The sequence below is a fragment of the Sinocyclocheilus anshuiensis genome, unplaced genomic scaffold, assembly GCF_001515605.1.
Source record: "Sinocyclocheilus anshuiensis isolate Anshui unplaced genomic scaffold, SAMN03320099.WGS_v1.1 scaffold257, whole genome shotgun sequence".
In the NCBI taxonomy this organism is placed as follows: domain Eukaryota; kingdom Metazoa; phylum Chordata; class Actinopteri; order Cypriniformes; family Cyprinidae; genus Sinocyclocheilus; species Sinocyclocheilus anshuiensis.
The window spans coordinates 2,529,453-2,551,100 of NW_015539889.1; the positions used below are offsets into that span (position 1 = coordinate 2,529,453).

Sequence of the window (21,648 nt, forward strand, 5' to 3'; positions counted from 1 at the left end):
AGAAATGTTAATTTATTTAGGAGAAAAATGTAAATGTGCAGTATTTCTGAAAAAAAAAAAAATTATAATAATAATAATAAAATCAATTAATAATCAAGATGCTTTTGATTATTAAAATTTAATGGAACCATTAAAATGGAATCCAGAAAATAATAGAAAACAGAATTTGGTAAAGATAAAACTGTAAAACTCAATTAATTAGACAGGCTTTTTAATTAATAAAATTTAATTTAACCATTAAAACAGAGTATAGAAAAATGAAAATGGAAAAAAACTGAATATGGAAATAAAACGGATTTCATAGGGCCCTATAATTATAATAATTTTTTTTGTGGTAATAAAAATAGATGTAAGTGAACAATAGCCTTTAAAATGACTTAAAATACATATATAATAGCAAGTTACATAAGTAACCTGAGACGATTTCTTTCTCAGCTGTTTTCATTCACTTGAGACATAACTAACTGCGTTTACCTGAATGATTGTCGAGATGGGTATTTTGTCATAATTTGATGTGTATGTGGCTGTTCAGAGGATTCAGAAGAGGATTCAGTTCGGTGTTCAAGCGCCGTCTGAAACGTGTGTGCGTGCTTCATGTGTGTGCGGCTGTGCGCGTAGAGACCAGCGCGCGAGTAACGAATCGAATTCCCTTTTGCCTTTTCTCTCTGGAATTGTTTAAAATTCGCTTGCTTGTGTAAATACGAACAAATTATAAACTTATACTCTATTATGGTTACATTTTGCAATTAATCCGCAGATCACATGCATGCCGAACCGTGGGGCTTGGTCCGTACGGATCACGGATCAACTACGATCTGTTTAACCACTACTAAACACAGATGTCACTCCAGTTGGTTATTTACAGAAGTAATAATTGTATTACAAATTATCATTTAAAAAATGTATATTTCAAATTTCTAAATTTTAAAATTCAGGTAGTGACAACCGAACTGCAGAGTGTGTAATGATCAGAACCAAACAACTAGTTTGTAATGTAGTGATACACTCTCTTTTGAACACTAACAGCTTGTCAAGAGATGCAGTGCTAGAAAATCACAGATACAGGTATGACTCATCTACATTTCTTGTTTATGATCACGAGATGCCAAAACACCCCTATAGTTATGCAAAAAAATAAAAATGTCTTACTTGTTTTCCAGTACAAATATCTAAACATGTTTAAAGGTGGCATGAGAAAAAAAATCACATTTTCTAAATGCATATTTATTTATGTATTTATTTATTTATGTATCTTAAGATATTTTTATTGGAAAACAAGACAAAATAATGATTAAGCAAAGAAAAAAATGTATGTAGTGTAAATGTGGAAATCATGTGGCTAATGTCTCTTGCCTTTCCTGAGACAATCATAGCTAAAGCAGACAGTACTTAAGTGCTGCGTTCAACGAAAGAGGGCATCAAACCGTCTAGCCAAATTGTACTACGTCAGTATCATATACATGACAATATGTGAGAATTCCACCCATTACTAATGGGCACATGACAATGGAGAGCATTGTTAGCTCAACCATCAGCCTCTATTCATTTGGAACAACCCCCTTTACAATTAAAGCTCTCAAGGCACTACTGGCCAATCAGAATGTGAGTTGTGCCTTAGCGCGGGCGGGGGGTGGGGGCTTTGGTGTAAGGATAAGGGGTCTGAGATGCTACAACCCCCTTTCCGGGAATTCTCTGTATATAAAGCAAGAAAAGTTGACCTCATTGGGATGATGCACAGCCTGTATGTGCTATATGGCTTTTTTTGTCCGCACTGCTGCTGAACTACTTCCTGTCTCAGTGGACAGTGCTGCCGGAAACACTATACCTACTCCAGGCAGGAAGTCTGTAACTGCCAAACAACAACTGTGTTAGCAAAACAATAAATCCTCTTTCTAGAGGGGACAAATCTGACAAGCCCACCGTTTGCAGGCATGCACACACACAACGCCAAAGGACTTATTCAGGACAAACAAGCACATTGACAGCAACAGTGAGACATAAATGGACATGTGTGAGGGGGTAAGACACACTGAAGTTGTCTATGAAGTTAGCAGCATAGATGTGTGCTCAAATACAGAGTCGCTTGTCTACTACCAGCTGTCAACGTCAGTATTAATACTACTTTTGAATGAACATCTCATTCTGAAATACAGAGACAACTGTAAAGTTTCAGTAAGATAAAAAGAGATTAACTGTTCCCTGAGCTGACCATTTCTGCTGTACATGATGACTTTATCATAACATGCCCGGTAAGTGTCATATGGACAAGTTAAACTCTACCATCTACTAAAAGTATCAAATTCAACGCATCAAATTTCCTCTCAGTGTCGACGGCCATGCTGGGTGACTGGGTGGGAGGAGGGTCAGAGGTCACCTAACCACCTCAAAGGACAATGTTGTCAAAGCGAGCTCCTAGGAGATGGGAATGGCAGCCCTGAATGCCCAACTGATTGAGTTGTTAACATTTGTTAGCACAGAGGTCCAAGTAAGGACAAGAACAAAATAATGCTTTCTGCCTACAGGCCTGAAGTTTTGCAGAAGATTAGCACATTAATGGTGCAAATTCAAATATTAAGGTGGGGTCATCAGATGTATTTTAAGTGCCCCATCCTGAACAAACACAGGAGACGAGATGTAAGAAAGCTAATTATTACCAATAAAACAATTCTAATAACACTAATATAATAATAATAAAAGTGTTTCAAAAGACTGATCAAATAATGCAGGCATCAAATAATCTCCAACTGTTATTTGCTGGGCCATTAACGTTGACATGTAAAGCAGGCAACATGCAAACAGGCGGGTGTTGAATGAAATAATGAAAAGGTACATCCATTCTTGTCCTCCCACATCAAAATCCACCAACTTATTTGTTTAGAACAGTTTTCACTTCTAAACGATCTGTGCATATTTCGCTCTTGATTCAGACAAGATGTTTTCACTGGAGAAAGCAGTATTATAGATGTTTTGAAGTCACAATAATGTCACAACAATGGATTTGTTTATTACAAACACACAGCTTTTCACTTCACAAGAAGTTAACTGATGGACTGTAGTCATGTGGATTACTTGTAGATTATTGTGATGCTTTTTATCAGCTGTCTGAACTCTGATTCCGAAGACACCTTTTTCACTGCAGAGGATCCATTGGTGAACAAGTGATGTGATTCTAAATTTCTCCAAATTTGTTCTGATAAAGAAACAAAAAAAAAGTAGTAACAGATCTTTTTCTCTGTATTGTGACGTGAGTAAAATAGATTATCAAAATAATGGGGACATGAAAAAGAGGAGGGTGGGAATGTGGTTCTATGCATTGGTTGTCAATTGGAGGCCGATCTGAATGTGAATTTGTGAGAATGTCAGAAAGAGGCAGGGTTTAAGTGGACTAAATGATTGGAGAAGTCTTGCATATGTCACCAGAGAAAACTAATTTTCATAGGAAGGTTGAATGATTTCATTGATTAAGAATTACGAGCCAAAATATTAAGCTTTTTAAAAAATGAAACAAGCATTAATTAATCATTCACAGTATTGAATTTCCACTAAATTTAAGGCAAATAGTCTTAAAAACATTTTTGTGCACATCCTTTGAAAATTGCACCTTCAAAAGTGATGCAGTATCAATGTCTTTGCCAGAGCAACAAAAACGAACTGTGACATAGATGACAGCTGAAATTCACTGTATTATTTTAAAAACCACAAAACTATTTGTGATGCACTGGTTCACAGTATATCATCAATACAAAAGAACAGCATCATCATCTGACTACATCTGACTAGAAAACAAACAAAACTGGAATAGAAAAGCAACTCGTTGGCCCACGCAGCACACCCTGCAGGCAGAGCGCTGGAGACAGGCCATTGGGTGCTTTTCACATTGAGCTCAAAGGTCTTGTTAAAACACTGGTGCTAAACTGCTGTCACAATGCACTATTACACTATTGTGCACCAGACATGCAGACAGGGGAAAAACATCCTATTGTGAGATCCCATTCTGGATCAAAGATAAACCTCAGCTTGTCAAAACATACATTTACACTCACTAGCTGGGACTGAAAAGCTGGAACAGACCACAAAAGTGCCCATTAACTCCTACCAACAGTCTCTAATATTAGAGTTCCTTCAGAGTAGTGCAAAAATACAACGCCATCTGAAGCATTTTAAACAAGCTTCAAAGTTCAGCCGTATAGAGACACGGCAATGTTAAAAGCATCAAGTGTCCAATGCAGCTTCTGAACAGGGAACTTGGAAAGAGAAACAGAGAAACATCAATACTATGGCTGATCAAAGTTTGGTAGTGTGTTACATCAAACAGCTGAAGTCTTTCAACCACCTTTTATCATCTATTTACACTTAAGCATCTGTGTCATAAGCTCAAGCTCAGTGTGGAAAAAGAGGTTAGACTACATTTTAATTTAATGAATTTAATACATTCGTACATCTGTACATTCGAAATTCTTACATCTGTAACCCTGCACTAAGCAGATGCTCTGTATTTTTCTGACAGTGCAGCACCAGCAAATGCAATATTTGTCCCCAGCTCACATTATGTGACTTCAGTGCTTCTAACCACAGTAAAGGTTTTGTGGGATATCAATGAGGGTTCTGGTGGTTTCCTGTAACCATCAGCCGATATTAAGCAGCTTTGAATACAACACTTGTGAATTAGACCAGATTCACTATACAACTATCTCATACAACACTGATTTTTGAGTACTGGGACAAAATGGGCTACAAAACAGACAAAAAACATATAATTTACATATGAAGGAATTATTTTGATTAACATGTTCGGGGGTGTTTGGGTTCAACTTCCCGAATCTTCCATTTTTTCACAAAATGTGCATGTCAACACCATCAGTTTGGAAAGAATGAGCCATTATACCATATAAAAATATTGACAAATCCCACACTTCAATGTATGAATGAACTGAGCGTATAGGATGTTTTTGAATTTTAAGCACTATTAATTGTCACAGATGTTAATAAAATAACCATATTTTTCATACTATTTGTGTATCAAAGGGAGTAGCCATCTGGTGTCATGTGCCGCTGACTAATCTGACAAGGAGGGACATTATCTAAATATACCTTCATAAACAAATTAAAAAATAAATTCTTTAACAAAATTGTAAATATCATGGTTGTGACAGAAAAATAAGCACAATCAACTTAAACTATTTAATAAAAAACATGATAGATATCACCAGAGACTGTATGATATTACTGAACTCAAAGCATAGGACTGTCTTAAATTAGGAAAAAACAAAATTCTCCATATTTCGTATGACGGTCTGTAAATATCATTGCTCACCAGAGCCTGAGCGATGTTATTGAACTCAAAGCAAGTGAAATATGAAAAGACTTTAATACTGCCTACTTTATCTAAATATCTTGACATGTTGACCAAAAGTAAAAGATGCTATGGTCTGATTAAATCAAAAGGGGAAATGTTACTATTTTAAAACTAATGACAGATAAAGTTGTGAAACCTGTTTTGTTGAATGTCTCGAGATCACTGAACAGCGCTGTAGTTGAATCTTTACTAGTATCAGATTAGATCAGTCTCAGATTACAGTAAAAGGAATACTAGTCCAAACAGCCAATGATCGGCGGGTTCCTGTGAGCGAGCTAGTGAAGTCAATTCAATTCAAATCACATACATATGGTCGAAACAGTTGGTCTCCAGCAGTGATGCTGATTTTATAACACGACTGTCGACAGCAGCAAACAGAGCAAAATATCACATAAGACTGGACCCTCGTGAGTCGTGAAGTCGTAGGAAAATCATCACTTCATTCACACAATCTCCATATTTTCCTTCATACTGCTTTATCGGAGATTTCTATAGCAAATGAAGTATTTGTAGTTGCCCGTTAAGTAATAATTAATTTACATAGCTCAAACTAGTTGAGCGGCTAACGTTGAAGAGACACCGCGCTAACCCCTCGTGTTTTTTTACAGTCTATGGTCAAAACTTGCTACATTTTCAACAAAAAAAGATTGAAACTTACCTTGTCCCGGCCATTGTCCTCACATTGTACGGTTAAACCACAAAAAGTATAAAAGGACAGGGTAAAGATGGTAAAACTTTATCCCCTAGTCCTGTCGGACGTCCTGCTTCGGCTTCGGGATGTGTTCAGAGTCCTGAATGCTCGAGTCGAGCCCGTGCTGCTGAGGGTGTCTCGTGGGCAACTCTCTCTCTCTCTCCCCCCCCCACCCCCTACACACACCGACAAGCCACTCCGGTTTGCTGCCCCCACCCCCTACACACACAGACAAGCCACTCCGGTTTGCTGCACACTGAGCAAGTGTGACGCCCAAAAAGTGTAGTGAAACAAACTACATATTTTGGGGTTGGATTATACTACACGACAGGTGCAAGTTCAGGTGGAGTTGGATTCATGTTTGATTGCCTGAAGGGATTTATATCGGGTTATTCAAAAAGCGCCATCTGCTGGCGAACTAGGCAACATGTTGTAAACGAGGAGCACAAACTTCAATATCCTCAGTAATGTAATTTACTGCTGAAAATACACAATATATGTGTGATGGTTTAAAATTAAGCTGTCTATCTGGCCTCGCTGCCTGGACAAGCTGGTTTTAGTTGGTTTAAACGGGTCTCTTAGCCTGGCCAGTATGGTGTTTAGCTGATTTAGCTGATCAGTCAAATTATCTCAAGTCAGTCTGGCCAACTAAAAAGAAGAAACCAATTAAGACCAGTTGGTTTTGTTCTTGTTTGGAAGCAAGGTAAAATAAATCATAAGCATAGGCTATCCACCTATAATCCACTTAAATAGAGACCAGCACCCACAGAAATCTCTTTTATAAGTAAAAAAATAAGTCAGAAAATGTATAATACTGCTGAAAATAGTTGGACTAAACAGCCAACAGCCAGGCCAACCAGGCAGAGAGACCAGTATAGAGCAGTTTTAGGCTGGCTTTAGTTGTTATTTTTCCTAATTTCTGTTTAAGTTGTTACATTTTTGTGTTCTTTCTGAGAAAAAATACCTATGGGGAATATAAAAGAAGTACACATGGGTATTTAACACTTTATTCACCAACTACTACACCTTAATTGTTTTCCAAATTTCAAGGCAAAGGAAAACAGCAAAAAGGAAGGAATTTGTTTGTGATGACAACTACACAAATATTTGAAATTTCATTACTATAATAACATAACATTACTCAAACACTGTTTAGTTGGTTATTATTAATAAGTGCATTCAGACAAATGTAAAACCTTGGTTAAACTGAGGGTGCTCTCCTTTCACGAAAAGAAACTCCTGTATGTTCAGTCTGGTAAAAAATATTCTAATTTTTACATTAATTGCACATACATTTAAATACATACTATGCAGCATTCAGTTCCAAGTGTTAACTTACTTACAGTAGCACTGTTTCAAAAAGCAACATTTCCATGAAGAGAATCACATAGGTTGCAGTTGACATTAACATCATTATAGCACAGCATGTGTAAAGTATTATGACGTTTCCTTGGGATTTTCACTTTGAGAGTAATATTACAATATCCACAGCAGCAGAGAAGTCAGAGCACACCCGCCCTGTGATTAACACAGTATCAGAGTCCCACAGTCTTAAAGGAATGATAAAGAAGTAGTGTGTTTATTGAAAAATAGATTGTCTTTTTTCTTGTCTTTTGAGAGCAGTGAAGGTGATCGATCTTAGCCACAAAATGTTATGTGCTTGACTGGACAGAGACTGGCTCATTAAAAAAAAAAAATCCACACCAGAAGTTCATTATGATAAAAAGTTTCTATGATGGAAGTTTTTCATTAAAAAGTTCACAAAAAATGTAGTGAATCAAAAAAATGGAAATAGAAAAATTAATGAACTGCACCAAGAGAGGAAATGAGATGACCACACTATCTCCGATTCCACACTTCATTATAGCTGGACGTTTGCAGAGTTTACTTTGCTGTCCTCGGGTCAGGAGTTCATTGGTTCACATTCCTCACCTCTGCGCATCCTTCACAGTGGATAGTAGAGACAGATCTAACCTACCCATCCTTCCCAAATTTGGCCCCTGAGTAAACAGACAATAACAAATCGTAGTTCTGATATCGGAACTCCAGGTTTGAGCAGAATATGAACAACATAAAGACAAAAGAAAGTCAAGTACAAAATGAGGACAATGTGTAATTATGGCAGTGGGACGCTCTGTATCTCTCTGTACTTTGTTAACACACTTTTTTATCAGTAATGAAGGACTCGTTGTCACGTGTGCATCTAAAGGAATGTCAGGAGAATTGAAAAGCTGCTCATGAAGCACGGGACAGCATGAACATACACTGTATGACAGAGGGAAGAGGGCTACTGAGGATTTATGCAGATAACTGGCTGGCTCAGTTATATTAAGCAGATGGTGTGTACAACAAACTCACATTGATTTGGAGGACGGTTTCTTCACTTTTGGCCTCTTTCGACGATGAAGAGGCCTGAAGCATGTGGAGCACACACACACAGCACCCCATGCCAGCAAAAACACAAACACATATAACAAAGATAAAAAATAGACAATATAAATGAACTAGATACACACACAGTAATGTGCAAAAGTCTTAGGCTATTAATATTTTCACTAACAAAAAAAAAAAAAAAAGGTTTTTAAGCCAGTTATTTCTATCCTTTCCTGTAGTGTCAGTATGTATCAGTTTACATTTCCAAACATTCCTTTTGTCATTAATTGTAATAATGCAGTGAGATTTTTGTATGCAAGGAGTCTGACAACAGTCAGCGCTTCACACAGAGATCTGATCTCAACATCATCCAGTCTGTCTGGAATGACATGAAGAAACAGAAAAAACTGAGACAAACTAAATCCAGAAGAACCATGGCAATGTCTGCAAGATGCTTGAATTAAATTTAATAATTAAATACTTTATAATAATTAAAAAATATTGTAATGATCACACAAACATATAACTAGATTTTTTCAGTTTAAAAAAAAGTCTGTTAAGCTCACCAAGGTTGGAAGGCTTAGTCAAAAATACAATAAAAACAGAAATATTGTGAAATATTAATACAGTTTTAAATAAATATTCTATTTTAATATATTTTAAAATATGATTTATTTCTGTGATGGCAAAGCTGAATTTTCATCAGCCATTACTCCAGTCTTCAGTGTCATATGATCCTTCAGAAATCATTTTAATATGCTGATTTGTTGCTCAAAAAACATTTCTTACTATTATCAATGCTGAAAACAGTTGAGCTGCTTAATATATTTTTTAGATTGTGATACTTTGCTGAATAGAAAATACTTTATTTTATTTATGAAGCAGAAATCTTTTGTAGCATTATAGTTGACTTTACTGTCACTTTTGATCAATTTAATGCTCCCTTGCTGAATACATTAATACTTTCTTTTAAAAAAATCTGATCTCTTATCCCTTTAGAACAGTTGTATACACACACACACACACACACACACACACACACACACACACACACGAATACATATTAATAATAATCTTTTTTATTTAGCCATTTGAAACAGGAATGATGCCATACCTGTAATCGTACAAAGAATTTCTTTCTTTACCACCTGTAAGACATAATGATGTGTTATTGGGTTATAGATTGTATGTTTACAGATATTATGTTGAAATGCAACATCAATGCTAAGACATTCATCATGTGGCATGACTCACCTGTCTCCTGATTGCACTCTTTGTGACCTTTGCAGCTGCGCAGTTTCATGAGCTGCTGGTGCATGTGATTCACTGCATCACGATCAACTGTGCTCACGGCATTTATCAGCTGCACACAGAAAATAACAAGTGGAAAGGATGGGGGTCCCCATGATTATTTGAACTCATCTTCTTCGATAATGAAAAAAAAAGATTTTATAAACGTTTTTGAAAGGCCTACCTGATAAGGGTCTGTGTTCAGATTAAAATACTCTAGGAAGCCAGTTGCAAACTCACAAAATAGGAAGTTATGTGTCTCATTGATAGTCCTCAGACACCAGTAAGTGTTATTGTTGGCACTGGTGCAAGCACAAAATGGCCCCACTGACAACACAAAAAGATAATATAAGTGAAATGACATCATTATTTAATCAAGCAAACATATTTAATACGTTTTTGTTTGAAATATGAAAAAATGAATGTGATATGCTATGCAGTACTTGTCCAGAAGGGGGCGGTCTGCCAGTGCTGGTTGTCATGGGTGAAGCAGGTGAGGCCAGGCATGCTGCAAGTGTCATTATTACGGAGGCGCTTCAGGAGCTTCCTCAGCTTCTTCCTGCGTTTCTGCTCTTTCATCAGCCACTGTTTCTTATCTTTGGAGGTCATTTTACTAGATTAAAAGAGCAGATATCTTCAGTATAAACTGTAATCAACTGTCAACTATGTTAGATTGTAACATTAGTGATAAGGCGTTAATGTGTCTTCCTTCAGTTTATGACCAATGATGAATGAAAACCTACTTGACAGAATGCATCTGGCCTGATTTGAGTTTGAACAGTCCCCTATTCTTGTACTGATACCTTTAGAGAAAACATTACATGATTACATCAATTGTGTGAAATGAAAGCATGCAAACCTTTTATGAAGAGTGTGTTGTCAGGCTTACGTGTTTTGGTTGCATTCACACTCTGTTGGTCGAACCTGCTTTAGATGTCCTTTGACCTCTCTGAGGTTCTTTATTTTGGTCTGCAGTGTCTCAATCTATTTGAAGAGCAAAAAGTGGTTCAAAGTAAAATCTAAGAATTACCCTACTTTTCACATGGTTGAATGTTTTTATTCAAATCATCTAAGAGCGACTTTATAATCTTACCTCATGCTCAATGTGTAGTTTGTGATCTTTCCATGCTTGTAGAGATTTATATAATCCACCATCACACCTGACTGTGTCGTTCATCAGTATTGAGCATCTGAGCAAAAAAGTTATGTTATTTTTTCAGTTGTCTATCTCATTCATAGAAACCACAGGTTTCAAACAAGTAAGTATGGTTATTAGACTTTCACTGAGTAGTTGTTATCATTCACAGTAACCAACTGTCTGAGTTGTACCTGTAGGTGACTTTAAGAGCAGCGGGTGACGTGAGGGGGTTGAAGTTGTTGTCTGTGGGTCCCATTCCGCTATATTCTACATTTTCTCCATGCACTGCCTGCTTTCTCCCTAGCATAAGGCTGGAGTTGAGGTTGAGGGGCTGGTAGCCTTTCTCCAGATCCAGAGTGTACACATTTGAATCCAAGTGATAAGGAATAGAGCGAGCCCAACGATTACGTGGCAAACTCTTCTTGGTCTTCAACTCTGGAATTAACATTGAAATATTGCTTATAGAATTTCTTACTATAAAATTATTTTTTAAACCAATGTTATATTTGCATGTGAAAATAATCAACCACCAGGAAGAGACATTTGCACAGAAAAGAACAGGTGTTTTTTTTTTTGTTTGTTTGTAAAAAACCATCCACTTTGTATGGAAAAGAGAACCACATAAAATTCTGCAAAATATTTCCTTTTTTGTTCCATAGAAAGAAAAAAAAGAAATATTAGAAAAAAGTAATATTGTACAATATAATTATTATTTAAAACAACTGCTTTCTATCTGAATATACTTGTAATTTATTTCTGTGATTGCAAAGCTGAATTTTCAGCATCATTACTCTAATCTTTTATTATATTTTTATTATAAAAGTATTAATTTCTTTCTTCACACACAAAAAATCTTACTGATCCCAAACTTTTAAATGAGAGTGTATAAATATAATATATTTTATTATATTAGAGTAGATGTTTTACCCATGACCAGTTTGTTTCAGTGAGCTTTTAAAAGCATGAAATGAATCAGTGAACAGATTTCAAATCACATACTTCCAGGGGTTCCTGCACCATAAAAGCAATTGTCACTGAGATAAATGAGAATAACAGATACCTTTCTTTGGGCATTATAAACCACCTTCGAACTACCCCTTTTACATTTGGACTATTTTGAATCAATTATATCCATCCACCAAAAAATAAAATTACAATTGGACTTTTCTGTAAGCAGAAAAACAGCCTTCTTACAATTTAACCACTAACCAAGCAAGAACACTATGACACTCTCAGGACCAAACGTGTGAAACTATAGAATGACTCACTCTTTTTAGTGAGTGCCTTCTTCCTCTTGACAGGTACAGTGGGCTCACAATCACAGTGGTATGATGCGGAACGAGCTCCATTGATCTGTCCCCCGTTGGCAGCCATCAGGCCCAAAGCACGAGGTGCATAGAGACCCGCCATCCCTTTACATTTATACAGCCTCGGCATGCCAGTGTGATCCTCAATACACTGCCACTTCTGCACAGAGGAGGAGCGGTTAGTTAGAAAGCACTAGACAAATGGACAGCAGGGAAATCACTGGAAATAATCAAGTGAATATGCAGTGGTAATTGAAAGTGAATATTTACCTGCCCTGGTTGCTCACAGGGCGTCTGGTACTCAGCTCTTTGACACAGGTCTCTGACCCGCTGATACTTTGGCAGCGAATTCTGTTCCACCTCTTTGCCATCTGCTAGCTTATGCAGAGGCTTCCTGTAGACCGGAAACAGATCACATCAGGTTGCCACCCAAAAACAGCAAAGAATCAGATACAGCCCCTATTCAAAACATGCAGATGTGTCCGATGTCAGTGTGCCATCTGGTGTCTCTCTAATGGAGCCGTGTCTAATCAATTTCTGGGGTTAAAAATCTTTTTCAGAGCGATACAGTGTAAGAGTTTGTGATATGGCGTTCAATTAAAAATGCATGGGTTCATCTGGCCTGATCAAATGTACTCACCCCCTCTCTACAAGAAACGAATCCCGCCACACTTTCGCCTTCTTGTAGGAATGAAACCTGGTAAAACTGAAAGAATATGAAGACAAGTTAAATTCAGTTATAATCTGCTCTACAGAAGGCAACAGTGCTGTTATTCAGCTAAAGTCGGTTCAATGTTGATTCAACTCATTTCAATAAGTGTCGATGTTGCATGCATCAATTATAAAACAAATTCAATTCAGCTAAATAGTAGCTCTACAGAATACAATAGTGTCATTATCCAGCACAATTCAATAAGTACCTGTTGACCGGTCTTTCTTTTTCTAACAGCTTGAGGATGGACTTGCCATCCATGTCCAAAGGAATATCCACTCCGGCCATGTCCAGTAAGGTAGGGGCAAGGTCAATGTTCAGGACTATGTGAGCATTACTACAGGAGATCACAAAGAACACAAAGAATCAACAATGTGTTATTTTTAGCATTTCTCAGTAAAGTTGTGAGCTTAACATCTTTGACTCACATGGCACCCGCATCCACATTAGGCCCTCTCAGGTAGAAGGGGATTCGAATGTCAAATTCATAAGGCATTGATTTGCCCTTGACCAACCCAAACTGACCAATGTGATAGCCATGATCAGACATGTAAATGATGTAGGTGTTATCCAACTCCTCGGTTTCCACCAACATATTGTAAACCTGTGGGGAAAAAAATGTTGATCAGATTTTTTTAAATAAATAGATAAAGTGAGTACTGAGTATGCATTTATTTGATAAAAATAAAATATATATGAAAACATATATATGTTTTCTATATTAATATATTTATTTAAAACATTTATTCCTGTGATAATTTAATGACTCACTCAAAAAGTCAATTCTAGCTATCAATTCTAGTTCCCGAATAAATCAGTGTTTTTGAACAAACTATTCAATTGACTCACTCATTCGGTCACTTGCAGTCACCTACTAGTGTAACGACGTAAACTGCAGAATTTGCACTACTAATGAAAAATTTGCACTAATAATGGACAGACTGATGTAGTGATAAAAACATCCCAGTAGTGGCAGCACTCTCAGAAGACCACACTGCCAATCAAATACAAGAAATGGAACAAATTTTTGTATAAAATATGATCATTGTGCTATATTTTGAGGTTAGCATGATCTGTGACCTTCTCGACGCTGTCATCCACTGAAAGCAGGGTCTGCAGCCTCCTTCTCTGCAACATATTGGTGAACTGCATGTGCACAGGCTTCATGGGTCCCGTGTACCGCAGGATCCAGTGCTTGTCTGGATTTGGGGCATGGTTGTAGCTTGGGGTTCTGTGTGGGACATTTTCAGAACTGTTAAAACCTGTTTTCTGTACCACTGGAAGATATTACAAATGTTACACTGTACAATGTATATACACTTTACAGTTCATAAATAAAACTTAACATCGTAGCCAAAGGGAATTTAGAGTCAGTCCTATTTTTTGTGCATATCCTGAGGGTACAAACATCTGTGAATGGAGAAGCTTTGTGTGTAGTACATTGTGTGCTGCTTCATGGTGCTGAACCTGCTGAATAACACTGCTGAGAAATTTCATTGTGTTTCCGGATTGAAAATGTCATTGTTGCAAAACTGTGCATTGTGCTGAATTCTGAAATCCTGTTCCATATTGTAATAATAAGCCAATGCATTGTCATCTTTTGGTTTGCACTGTTGTTTGTGAATATTCGATTTGCATAACGTTGCATTGCATATACCAGCTGCTGCTTTAAGAATGAGCAACTAAAAATCATCATAAAAAACAGTAATAAAATAACAGCAAACTTGTAATTGGGCATGCGTTTCAAAAAATGAGTATGCTAATTTAGAACAGCATATAAAAGAAAAAAAATTGCAGAGTAATGAAACGCTAACCACAAATCAAACAAAAATAACAGTACATGCACCAGCCATGGAGTTTATACCTCTAATGAGACCTACAAATGAACACCGATGCAACAAATAAATCATGATATTATAATAATAGCACTGTATATCTCTCTTGAGCCAACTATATAGCCTAATAAACGCATTTGCCGGAGGCGCTATGGAAACAATTACTGTACACAGAATATATAATCAAACCTGTGTTCCTGCAATAAACCAAGAGCAAATAAGTCATAAGGGTTGGTTCATTAAAAGTAGCTAGTATGAAATGAGAATAGTGGCTACAGTACTATACAGTGAGCATTATTTATTAGGTGGTCATATCTCAAATGGCATGAGAACATTTGATAAAGTGCTGAAGACTGAAAAATTGATACTGAATGAGATTTATGAGACCACATAAAGCTGTTCATGCAGACTGAGAATTCTCTTAGTGTGTGTGTGAGAGAGAGAGAAAGAAAGATGAAGAGAAATAGAAAGTCTTACATGTGTTGAGATGCGTTGGGGAAGGCGCTGCTGTACTGAGGTGCTGCGTCCTCTGGCCCATGGGGGGCAGCGTGGCTCAGGACCATCATCACAGGCCTGTGTGGGTACATCTTCTTTGACATACGAAAGTAGTTGATGCTGTCGTTTGTGATTACATCAGTGAGATAGTCCTGTAAAAGAAATAACATTAGTCTCTTATGCTTACCAAGGGTGCATTTATTTAATCAAAAATACAGTACAAACAGTAATATTGTGAAATATTATTGCAATTTAAAATTACAGTTTTTATTTTTATACATTTTAAAATGCTAATTATTCCTGTGATGGCCATTACTCCAGTTTTCAGTGTCACATGATTCTTCAGAAATCATTCTAGTATGTTGATTTGGTGTTCAAGAAACGCTCCAGTTACTAACGTAACCTCGGTTCCCTGAGATAAGGGAACAAAATTTGCATCGCTGATGCTTATGGAAACTCCTGTTTACTCTGATACTGAAGCCTGATTTGTCCACATTCGTGTATCTGCACAAACCAATGGAGCATCAACCCGCCAAAAGGGGTGGAGCCGACCGCCATTTCGTCAGAATCTTTTGACTGAAGCGACAGTCATAGATTCGTGTGCAGCCTTATAGCATGGCGGCCTACGCAATGTTCGTTCCCTTATCTCGGGGAACCGAGGTTACATTAATAACCGGAGCATTCCATTTCAAACGGTCTCTCACATTGCGTCACTGACGCTTATGGGTAACGCATCCAATAGAGCCGTGCTATAAGCAGGAGCAGACCGAATCCACTCTGCAAGCCCAGCACTGGAGCACCCGCACTGAGGGCTCCTATAAGCATGAGCCAATAATGAGACCCAAGCCGCTTAGGCTGAGGACTACATGACATAACCCTCTTCACTTACAAAGAGGTTTAGATAGAATAAAGCGGACAAAATTCATGCCTGCAGGGCAGGGACGTCCAAGTTATAAAAACTGGTGAAGGTAGATGGTGACGACCAGCCAGCAAATATCACCAATAGAAATCCCGCTGGACCAAGCCCAGGAGGAGGCCATTCCGCCACCTATAGGACACTGCAAGCCCACTGAGGCGCAAGTCAGGGCTATAGCACTAGCACTCCACTATCCAGCGAGATAGTCTCTGCTTTGTAACCGGCAGCCCTTTAGAGTGGCCTCTGAAGCATACAAAGAGCTGCCCTGTTTCCCTAAATGTGCCAGAGTGCTTAACAAACATACTGTGCAGAGTGGATTAGCACCCTACTCACCTTCTGAATTGGGGAACGTTAGAAGGGTGATGACTTGTGCTCGGAATGGAGTGGAGAGCACTTTTGGCACATAGCCGTACCTTGGTTTGAGGACGCCTCTACAGTCGTCAGGCCCAAACTCAAGACAGGAAGCACTGACTGACAGTGCTTGCAGGTCACCCACTCGCTTGACCGACACAAAAGCCAGAAGGAGGGCTGTCTTAAGCATCAGGGGCCGCAAGTCGGCCGACTGAAGCGGCTCAAAGGGAAGGGCCCCGTAGGGCCCTGAGGATTATAGATAAGTCCCAAGTAGGCACAGTATGAGAGCGAGGCGGATTCAATCTCCGAGCTCTCCTCAGAAACTTAACGACTCAGTTGTTTCTGCCGATTGACTGGCCAGTCACGAGAGACATAAAACGAATCTCATCACATTGTCTCCATTAGATTTAGTCAAAGGTGGCACTCCAGCACCACCAAGTTGGTCATGGCCTTACCATTCGCCTGTGCAGTGGCCTTACTACCGCGCAGAGCCAAGTCAGTCGCTGTGCGCAGCTCTCTTAAGGCATCATCTGGTCGGATTCGTCCATGGTGCGGAGAAGTTTGGCCTGGAACGCTTGGATCACCTCCATCTTGTGAAGCACTGAGCCAGACTGGCCAGCCACTGAATAAGCCCAGTTCGCTAGGGCTGAGGTAGTCCTGCAAGGCTTAGATGGGTGCGCTGCATGGGCTTTCAAACCCTTAGGGCCTATGGAGGGCACAGATGCACAGCTACTGCCTCTTCCAGATGTGGGAGCTTGCTATAACCTTGTTCTTCAGCGCCGTCAACAGTGGTGAGTGTGGCAGAAGTAGAAGGATTAACACGGGCCAAGTAGGGGGTGCGCCTGGTGCGTATCAGCTCGCTGTTCATGCTGGGCCATGTTGCTTGCGTCGGAGGAGGGATGTCGGGTTCTTCGGCGGAACACGCCCACTTTTCTGTATCTGAAGCCGTCAATGACACAGAGTCATCCACAAAAGCTTCCTCCTCAGACCCGCCGAAGTGAATCAAAGTCGCAGCTGAAGTTGAGGCATTGCGGGGAGAGTGAAGCATGCGGGACCTGTGCCAGCGTGAGTTCACTCGAGCCTGGTGTTTGAGCCCAGCTGCTCTGCTCTGCTGTTTCCTCCTAGGGGAGGTAGAAAATGTGAGAGCAGGCCGGGGAGGCCCGCCTTCATGGAAGAAGGTGATCCACGAGTGGAGAAGGGAAAGACTCATGTTCTCACAGTGAGAACACTCCGTCCCGGTGAACACAGCCTCTGCGTGGGCGCTGCCCAGACAGGCGACTCACTCACCGTGTCCATCTGCATTGTGCAGGGGTTCCTTGCACGAGCCACACTTGTGTCGCAACTTTTGCAACAACGTTGCTGGGAAAATTTGCTCAGAAACTTGCTTTAATAGGTGCCGGATGGCCGCAGGGGAATGCTTCTGGATTCTTTCGCTGCAGGGGGCTTCTTCTCATGGCAGAGAGCAGCAGGTTGAGTTTCTTTCTTCTTCTTCGGCTTCTTGCTTGCAGAGGGAGTGAGGAGATTATCTTTGTCGCTGAAGGAGAAAAATTCTGATGAAATGGCGCTCAGAATCGACTTATATGGTGGTCGGCTCCACCCCTTTTGGCGGGTTGAAGTGCCATTGGTTCATGAAGTTACACGAACGTGAACAAATCAGGCTTCAGTATCAAAGTAAACAGGAGTTTCCCCATAATGCAACGATGCAACGGGAGAGACTGTTCGAAAGGGAACATTAATTATCATTATCAATGTTGAAATCATTCTGCTTAACAGTTTTGTGGAAACTGTCATACATTTTTTCCAGGATTCTCTGATGAATAGAAAGTTCAAAAGAGCAGCGTTTAAATACCCCAGGAACATACCCAATATCTAAAATCTCTAATATTGTTTGACAACTGATATGGTACTAATACATTGTGCAACCCCAAATATGTTGGGTAAATACTGTGAATGAGCTGAACAGATTTGACAGTACTAGTACACACTCTACTGTAGTAAATATCATACAATGTTCAGTCATCCTCTTTGAAATGAGACAGGAGACAACCTTTGGATAGTCGGTGCCATGCTTTTCTCGGATACCGTTCCGGCACAGTGTGTAGTTGTAGAAACGAGAGTTCTTCACCAGTGCTACCCATTCTCTCCAACCAGGAGGCACATAAGAGCCATTGTACTCATTCAGGTACTTGCCAAAGAAGGCTGTAACAGAAAGCAATTATTTTGAGATAAAAAAATGTCAGACAGGAATAGTTCACCCAAAAATTTTAATTTGCTGAGAATTTACTCGCCCTCAGATCATCCAAGATGTAAGCAAGTTTTTTCATCAGAACAGCATTGGAGAAACTTAGCATTACATCACTTGCTGACCAATGGATCCTCTGCAGTGAATGGGTGCTGTCCAGTCCAAACAGCTGATAAAAACATTGCAATAATCCACAAGTAATACACTCGACTCCAGTTCCTCAATTAATGTCTTGTGAAGTGAAAAGCTATGTGTTTGTAATAAACAAATCTATCATTACAACATTTTTAAATTCAAACTGTTGCTTCTGGCTAAAATATGAGTCCTATATCCAAAATACAGCTTTCTCCAGTGAAAATGTCATCTTGTCTGAATCAGGAGAGAAATATGCACTGATCAAGCAATGCTTACAAGAAAAAACACTGCAAAATAGTTCTAAGCAAATAGGTATTTTTCACTGGGGAAGACATTATTACGAATTATGGTATTTTGGCTAGAAGCGATGGTTTAAAATTAAAATGCCTTAATAATGGATTTGTTTCTTACAAACGCACTTTTTTGTTTGACAAGAAATTAACTGATGGACTAGAGTTATGTAGATTACTTTTGTATTGTTGTGATATTTTTAACAAGCTGTTTGGGCTCTTATTCTGACGGCACCCATTCACTACAGACGATCCACTGCTGAGCAAGTCATGTAATGCTAAAGTTCTCCACATCTGCTCTGATGAAGAAACAAACTCATCTGCATCTTGGATGGCCTGAGGGAGTTTTGGCATTTTTGGATGAACTATTCCTCTAACTAAAAGCAGTTTTTGAACATAGCTCTGTGTTGTAAAACTACTGCACACAAATACATGCTGTCTACTAACCCATCCTATAGCCTGAATTGTTGAGGTGGACAGCAAAAGTGTGCGGTTCATGGTGAGCCTGCCAGGACGGTGATGAGCAGTTCTCGTTGTTGGTGTAGGTATGGTGGTTGTGCACATATTTCCCAGTCAGGATGGAAGATCGAGAAGGGCAGCACATTGGAGTGGTGGCAAACGCATTGGAGAAGTGAGTGCCGCCCTGCATCATTATGCGCTTTGTTTTGTTCATGGCCTGCATTGAGCCTTTAGGGAAAAACAGGGAATATATATGTAGATTCGAAAAAGAGTGAGACAGAGAAAAAGAGATCCAGATTGTTTTATGTAACAGATGCTTAACCATAAATTTCCTCCCTAAAAGGGTTTGAATGAAAAGCCTGAACAAAGACCAGCAGCAAGGCCATTATGTTGCCACTTCAGTGATTAAAGTGCCAAAAAACGAGTAGAAAAACAGCATGTTTGGCACAGTGGACCTCAGCAGTTGGCTGATGAATGGACTGAATGTGTAAGATGCCCTTATGCTAAGAAAATAATAAAATTATATGATAATGAATTGTGAATCATACAAACTCATACATGATGTCACAGTATGCACATACTCACAAACGACACAAAAACATACCCACATACAAAGAGAAACACAAATGGGAAACGCACCGAGTTCAATGTCCTGGTCATCAGTAAGAATGAGAATGATGTTTGGACGAACATTTCGGCGATCCCTCTGAAGTCGAGAACTCAGTCTCTGGCCAGAGAAGTACATGGTTCCATCCAAGGGGCAGAGGAATGTCAGGATGAAGACAAAAATAAGGGTGGCTGGTCTCCACCCAACTGCCATGATTTTAACCTGTCTTCCACCTCCCACACTTGTTAGAAAGATCACGTTTTCTTCTCAACCTGGAGAACAAAATAAGTGTAAGTGGAATTTTTACAGGGACCATATCGAACATTTAAAAAAAATGTTCACCCCCGAGGTCCATTTAAAGGGGTCATATGATGCGATTTCAATTTTTCCTTTCTCTTTGGAGTGTTACAAGCTCTTGGTGCATAAAGAAGATCTGTAAAGTTGCAAAGACTAAAGCCTCAAATCCAAAGAGATATTCTTTATAAAAGTTAAGAGTCAACCACGCCTACCTAAAACGGCTCGTTCTAACACGCCCCCACATGTCTACGTCACGATGTGGAAAGATATGCATAACGCCGCCCAAATGTTCACGTAAAGAAAGAAGGCGTAACTTTTATTCTCACTTTAGTATTGTTGTTGCCGCCATGTCGTGAAGGTGCTGTGTTTCGTTGTGAAAGCGAAACTACTTTGTTTGGCCTTCCAAAAGAGGACGATATCGACTGGAAATCAGTGGTTAAGTTGTATTTACAACACTGTTCCACAACAGTTCAACCCAAATATTCAGATGTGTGCAGCATATTTTATGGAGGACTGTTTCCTGGGAGAGTAGACTACAATGCCGGCTGTTCTGACTCACAGACTGGAAGTACGTTTTCATATTTAAAGGATTTGCCACTGATGATTCAAACGCGATTTTTGAGCAGTGTAAAGTAGCGCTTGTTTGTCATTTCTCTGATCACAAATGCAGACATGGTTTTATGTTTACGCAGCACGATGCAACGCAAAGCGTAAAAAGACATTATAAGTCATTATAATCCGTAATTATGTCCCCACTGGATGCAACCAAATACACAAAATAATGTTCTTTTTAGCAACATCATATGACCCCTTTAACATTGTATAATATTGTATAAACATAGCTTGGTTTCACAATACATGGTCTATATGGGCCCATATTCATGAAAATTCTTAGTGCAAAGAGTTGCTCCTAGTGACAAAATTCAAAGAAAATTCTTAGAAAAGTGGGTGTTTCCTCTTAAAGGGGTCATATGATGTTGCTAAAAAGAACATTATTTTGTGTATTTCGTGTAATGAAATGTGTTTATGCAGTTTAAGCTTCTAAAAACATTATTTTCAACATACTGTACATTATTTGTTCTCCTCTATGCCCCGACTTTCTGAAACGCGTCGATTTTTACAAATCTCATCGGTCTGAAAAGCGAGGTGTGCTG

At 39.0% G+C, this 21,648-nt stretch overlaps 2 protein-coding genes across 2 annotated transcripts in view; both read right to left on the reverse strand.

Annotated features, from left to right (window-relative positions):
* LOC107685696 (rho GTPase-activating protein 39-like) overlaps positions 1-6,150 on the reverse strand; it is a 45,020-nt gene extending 38,870 nt beyond the window's left edge. The window contains exon 1 of the mRNA XM_016482380.1: positions 6,015-6,150. Within this exon, the coding sequence (XP_016337866.1) occupies positions 6,015-6,028 (14 nt within the window). The 5' untranslated portion in view covers positions 6,029-6,150. The remainder of the gene's footprint in view (positions 1-6,014) is intronic.
* A 1,080-nt stretch (positions 6,151-7,230) lies between these two features.
* Positions 7,231-21,648, reverse strand: part of LOC107685697 (extracellular sulfatase Sulf-2-like) — a 37,270-nt gene continuing 22,852 nt past the window's right edge. The window contains exons 3-22 of the mRNA XM_016482381.1: positions 20,230-20,469; positions 19,579-19,818; positions 18,512-18,663; positions 15,180-15,349; positions 13,948-14,098; positions 13,296-13,471; positions 13,076-13,204; positions 12,796-12,861; positions 12,426-12,549; positions 12,117-12,315; positions 11,040-11,283; positions 10,804-10,900; positions 10,600-10,694; positions 10,454-10,513; positions 10,154-10,323; positions 9,895-10,037; positions 9,675-9,783; positions 9,535-9,568; positions 8,406-8,459; positions 7,231-8,047 (exon numbers count right to left, since the gene is read on the reverse strand). Coding sequence (XP_016337867.1) covers positions 8,017-8,047; positions 8,406-8,459; positions 9,535-9,568; positions 9,675-9,783; positions 9,895-10,037; positions 10,154-10,323; positions 10,454-10,513; positions 10,600-10,694; positions 10,804-10,900; positions 11,040-11,283; positions 12,117-12,315; positions 12,426-12,549; positions 12,796-12,861; positions 13,076-13,204; positions 13,296-13,471; positions 13,948-14,098; positions 15,180-15,349; positions 18,512-18,663; positions 19,579-19,818; positions 20,230-20,410 — 2,625 coding nt within the window. The 5' untranslated portion in view covers positions 20,411-20,469 and the 3' untranslated portion in view covers positions 7,231-8,016. The remainder of the gene's footprint in view (positions 8,048-8,405; positions 8,460-9,534; positions 9,569-9,674; positions 9,784-9,894; positions 10,038-10,153; positions 10,324-10,453; positions 10,514-10,599; positions 10,695-10,803; positions 10,901-11,039; positions 11,284-12,116; positions 12,316-12,425; positions 12,550-12,795; positions 12,862-13,075; positions 13,205-13,295; positions 13,472-13,947; positions 14,099-15,179; positions 15,350-18,511; positions 18,664-19,578; positions 19,819-20,229; positions 20,470-21,648) is intronic.